Genomic DNA, 5980 nt, shown 5'->3' on the forward strand with positions numbered 1-5980 from the left:
TATGTATTATTGCACTCACCAAATTGTTGCAATTTTCTCATGGACTATGGTATATTACAACAATATGATTCAATAATACTATCTCATATCCCTCAGATGCGTAGTGGATTTTTATGTTACCTGTAAATCACATTCTTATGTTGAACCAATAATATTTCTTTTCTATGCAAAGCCTCGTTTGCTATTAAGCTTCCACTTGTTACTCGGCCAGTGTAATATATAGTTTTTCTTTTCTGGAACTTTAGCTATTTCCCATCCAATCATAAGTGACTAGGATCTTTCAGCTTTATCTGGAGCTCCTTTTGATTTTGAAATCTTGTAAAATGGAGGATTTCCAAGATCTCACAGTGACATAGAAACAAGAAATCTCAGTGAAATCTTGTAAGTTGACGTGTGTTATCACTCAAGAAGCTCCTCATTTGTTATAGAAAAAATGATAGATTGTTAAAACTGGAGCTTTCTGTTATGATTGCAAATATAGCCTGATATATTTCAAGACTATAAGTATTCCTCAAAGTAGCTTTTAGGTTTGACTATTAACCACTCACTTAGGTGGGTTAGTTTGACCTTATTATGGGTTGGGTCCATATACCTTTCCAAAAACACTCAGCTGATTTATTCATCATTTTGACTAAGAATCCATAATATAGTCTTACCCAGATAACTCACTGTGGGTCGGTTTTGGGGTATATAGATGGTGTTAGTGTACCAAGCTTTTGAGAGTGGTTGGATAGATTTGTAACCTTTTAGAGCAGACCTAAATCGCATCCTGTAGTCTTTGTTCTGCTTCTTGATGCAATACCTTGGTGCCCCTGAGCCTCATTGAAACATTTTCTTTTCAGACCTTTAAAAGTAGTGGTTACTTAGTTCTACTCTGTGGTTGTGACATGAATATGCAGAGGAATTCAATGAAATTGCATTTGGCAGATGATGGTTTCGATTATTAGCCTTGGCTCTGAGTATTGCATAAGAGTATAGAATTCAGATACCGCACAAAAATGCAAACAAAAGTGTGATGAACTTATGATGTATTTGATTTTGGAATCCTATGGCTATACGGACATAAATTGTGTTCAAATCTATATAAAAAAAATCTCCAATCTTGTTGGAGAACCAAGTTTTGGAGACCTAATGGTTTGTTGACATACTCTAGCTGCTTTCTCTAAAAGTGTTTACTCTTGCTTCAGGTTCCAGAGGAGCGATTCTGACATCTACGCTCTCTGTTGTTGTTGCGACAACTTGATCAGCTTCATCACAGTCACCTAAGATCTTTTGGCATGTCTCTACCAGACAGTGTCTGCATTTCGGACAAGTCATATGTTGCGTAAGCCACTTGTCTATGCAGCGAACGTGGAACCCGTGGTTGCACTTGGGAAGCAGACGAAGCTGTTCTCCAGCTACGAAATCAGACAAACAAATGACACACTCCTCGCCAACACCTGACTCTATGTTCATCTCAGGTGAGTAATTCACTACTGGGAACATCTTGAGAGCTTTCTTCTTGATCCCTTTGTTTGCTTCTGAACCTCGTGGTGTGGACTGGCTTGGGATGGGATCAGAGATCATGAAACTCGAGGAACGTCTGAATGCACAACGGATTACATAATGCAACGCGAGCGAGCAGATGATACCGCAGACAAGGATAGAGAGAAGCAGGAGAACGTTGGCGCTCAAGTTGTTCTTATCAGGTACATGAGCTTGTTCTTGTTGTTGTTGTTGAGTGTTGTGGTGAAATGGGAGTTGCTGAAGCAATTTCCTTGAGATGAAACTGTCCATGAAGTGTTCTTGGAAGACTTGAGATGAAGAAGGTAAGTGATCTGAAGACATCTTCACCACTCTACTATTAATTAAAGCTTTCAGATCAGAATATATCTTCTCTTTGTTTTGCTTTGGTTTCTCTTATGCTGTTTTGCTCTGGTTTATTCCCTTGGGTGATTACAAAATGGTGTTTATATATAGCTTGAGGATACTTAGTTAGTGGGGACTATGGGAATTATATAATTTAGAGATCATTAATTGTTGGTGTTGGAAAGTTCCTTCTCTATCTCTTGAAATGAGATGAGGAATTTGGGACCCAGAAAGAGCTTATCCAATTCCATGAGTCCTTGTGTATACAGATTGTGCCTCTGTCCATATCTTTTCCAATTACAAAATTCTTTTGTAGGGACAATCATTTTGTCCTAGAACTAATTTGATTTATATCTCTTTTTTTTTTTGAAAAAAATTTAACAAAAATAAGCTTGATCATATCTATTATTATATGATTCTATTAATCAAGAGGACCTTGTTGAGTTGGTGTATATCTCTATTATGATATGTGGAAAGTTGTAAAGCAGTGTTGTGTGTTTGTTGCTTTTATAATTCTCTGTATTATTGTGCCTCTGTTTCCATGTGTTGTGTCGCTTCATAATTCTCTATTTATTTTAAAAAGAAATTCAAAATTCCTTTTAAACTCATAATTTCTACCCATCTTGAAAATTTTAATTTTCTTGAGTAAATTTCCTAATTTGGGAAATGATTGCAAGCAAAGTCAGTGAAGAACTTACTATATATGTACAACAGAATTTACGATTACTAGTAGTGGACGATGTAAAGATGGATCTATCATCTATGTTGTTTGGAGAATGTTTCTTTTCATCTCATCTCTTTACTCTTTACAGGTAAGGTAACATGTGCAAATTTTTTTCCGAAAATGTAATGGTTTTCTAAGATCTAAACGATAAACTCATAAACTTGTCTGCATATGTTCACACCTTCTTTTGAATTATTTAGTTAGAATATAATTTATTGTTTTGCAAAAAGCCAAAAACAAAAGGAGGAAACGAAACAGATGTAATCTGCTCTATTGCCTCCTTTTCGCTTCTGCTCCACAAACGTTATCGTCTGGATTTTGGTTTTGTCTTTTGCGTCGTCATAATCTTCCCTAACCTTAATCTCTGGTGCCATGTTTAGTTGCTTTTAATTAATGAGTGTTTTTGGCTATCAAGATTTTGTTATGTAATTATATAAACTCTTAACACATTTCTCTAACCTTGAGATGAGAGTCATCGGCCCAATTGTATTTTCGAACTCGAATTCGACTTTTACCATAGTATGATTTAAATATATGAAAATCAGTACTCGATAGTCGATACGATCACTTATTTTATGGTATTAAGAAGTTACAAGCTTGATAAGCATATACCCTTAGGAATTATTCCTCTTAGTCAAGACCGACACTATATTTTTGAATGAATATTCAGATATTTTCTAACTAAAAAAGGGGCTTTAGTATGTAAATAAGTGTGATAAATTGTATATGTTAATATGTGATATATTGATTCAATTCTAGATAGAGACTTGGAGATAGGTACAGTATAATTGAAAATTGTGGTTATGGTGGAAATGGATTTATTAGAGAGCACCCCAAAAACACACAAGTGGGATACTTTGCCTTTTAACCCTACCTTTTTCTCATTATTTATTTGCATCTTCTTTTAATTAATTTAGTGAGTGATTGTTGAGGAAGACATAAGATATAGGATTTTATCTCTTATGTTACTTGGTGGTACATCATGGGAAAGATTTTGCATGTCACGTAGTCTAATGGTGGTAAGTTATAGAATTTTGGGATATTGCAATCTTCTGGTGATTACCCATTACCAAAAAAGAATATCTTCAAGTGCGTTCAAAGATGAGATTTTAAGATGAATACAATTTTCCATAAAGAAATTAGTATTCATAAGAAAAGAAACTAATACTAGTCACATATATACTCAGAATTCAATCCTGTTAGAAGACGAGCCGAGGTAAGTGTTGGGGCGGTTTAAAACTTCCCCCTCCACGGTTATATATATTTCCATGTAAAACATGGTGGGATTATCACGGTTACTCATCATTTAATATCCTCTGTGCATGCATCAGATTTTTGCTAGTTCAGTCTCACCTTTCGCAGATTCCAGAGTACACACACTGAAGGAACATCCATGGAGATCCAAACCCAAACTTACTGGACCGGTTATGTTGCTATCCAGTTCTCAAAAGAAAATTCTGGTGCTAAAATGCACATGAGATTTTGGGGGCTTGAAACAAAAACAAAAATGTGAGTCTATAATTGGTTATATAAAAAAAAAATTAAAAAAAAAAATTGTGAACTAAATTGGACAAAAAATTTTGGGAGCTGAAACAAATGTTTCAATGGGCTTGGCCCAGATCCGGTCCAGTATATACTCCACGAAATTTATTTAGCGATGATTTATATTAACAACTAGAAAAGACAGAAGAGTGTTTGAATCGAGAGACATTTTTCTAATTACTAGGTGTTTAGCCCGCGACTTGCGCGGACCAAAAAGTTTCATTGAAACTTAAAATAAAATTTTATATCATAAATCAAAAAATAATTAGATCAAGAATTTGATACATACAAAATTAAAATAAAGCTAATCTATGAAAGTAATCATTGTCTAATATTAAAAACTTTAAAATCAATACTAATAAGTGTATGATATCAATAAACACAAACTAAAATAAGATTAATATGAATTATTCATCTTTTTCTTTTTTTATCTTTTAATTTTTTTTCTCTATCATTTTCTTCTTTCTTTCTTTTTTTTTTTGTTTTTTTGTTTTTTTTCTTCTTTATTTTCTATGTCTTTTTTTAATTTTTATTCTACTGGTTTTTTTTTTCACGTCTTCTTCTTCTTCTCCACATCTTTTCCTTTCTCCTCTCATACATCTTTTGATTTTCTTCTCTTCCAGGTTTTATTCCCTTTCTTCTTCTTTTTCAATGTATTATTATTCTCTTTCTTCTTCTTTTTTTTCTTTTCCTTTTTTATTGCCATCGTCTTCTTTGTTATCACCGACTTCCTAATTTTCTGGTGTTTTTCGGAATTTACATCATCTTCATATTCTTTTACTTTCACCAATTCCTCATCTTTTAAGGTTTTCATCTAATTTTTTCTCTTCCCTATCTTCTTCTTCTTCTACTTTGTCTTCTATTTTATTTTATTTTTCTCCTTCAACAGATTCTTATTCCTCTTCTTCCAATTATTCTTACTCTCTCCAAATTCTTCATCATATTTTTAAGATCTTTGTCTTATCTGTTTTTTACTCCTCTCATGGTTTATATTTTCCATTTTTTAATTTTTTCCTTAAATTTTTGAGTTCTTTTTTATCGTTATTTGTTTTCAAATTGTTCTTCTTTATTGTCTTCATCTTTTTTTACTTCTTATTCATTTGATTTGTCTTCATTTTTTTATCATATTTACCTTTTTCTACTTTGTCTTCTTCATCTTCTAGTTTTCTTCAATTTTATTATTATTTTCTTTCACTTCTTCTACTATCTACTGGTTTTCTTTTATGACTTCTTCTTCTGATTATCTTGTTTCTTCTTCAATTGGTCATTTAATTTTTTTTTTTCATCGTCATCGACCTATCCGACTATTTTTTTATCTTACTTGTTCATTGTATTATTTTTTGTTCATATTATCGTTGTTTTCTTATTCTTCTCCTTTTTCTTTATTTTTTAGCTTTCCTATTCTTTGTTTTTTTTCTTCTTATCTTTCATTTTTTTTGACTATTTCTTCTTATGTATTTTATTCATCTTCTTTGACTTCTTGATTTTTTTTCATTCGGTTTTTTCTTCGTTTTTTCTGTTGATTTCTTTTGTTTTATTTGTCTGCCCCTTCTTCTTTGTTTTATTTTATTGTCTTTGTATTCTCTAAATTCTTATTGTTCAACATCTTCTACTATTCTTCTTTTGGTTTTATTAGCTGTTTTTATCTTCTGTTTTTTACTTCTTCTTGATCATTTTTGTCTTATCCAAACATTTTTTCTTTCTAATTTTTGTTTGTCTTTTTCGCATCTGTATATACTTCTGTTTTATTTTATTTTTCATCGTCGGATTTTCATCTTCTTATACTTTATTTTCTTCATCTACCATTTTTGTTCTACTGTTCTTTCGGTTTCTTCTTCACTTTGAGTCCTGCATCTCCTATCAATT

The 5980-nt window shown here is 32.3% G+C and overlaps 1 protein-coding gene across 1 annotated transcript; it reads right to left on the bottom strand.

The window, feature by feature from the left end:
- Positions 1-1011: 1011 nt before the first annotated feature.
- On the bottom strand, positions 1012-1942 carry LOC18023737 (RING-H2 finger protein ATL77). The gene has a single exon (XM_006406504.2). It carries the CDS (start codon positions 1825-1827, stop codon positions 1150-1152), a length of 678 nt encoding a protein of 225 aa, XP_006406567.1. The 5' UTR covers positions 1828-1942; the 3' UTR covers positions 1012-1149.
- Positions 1943-5980: the final 4038 nt, after the last annotated feature.

Source organism: Eutrema salsugineum, unplaced genomic scaffold (assembly GCF_000478725.1).
Source record: "Eutrema salsugineum unplaced genomic scaffold, Eutsalg1_0 scaffold_13, whole genome shotgun sequence".
Taxonomy (NCBI): Eukaryota; Viridiplantae; Streptophyta; class Magnoliopsida; order Brassicales; family Brassicaceae; genus Eutrema; species Eutrema salsugineum.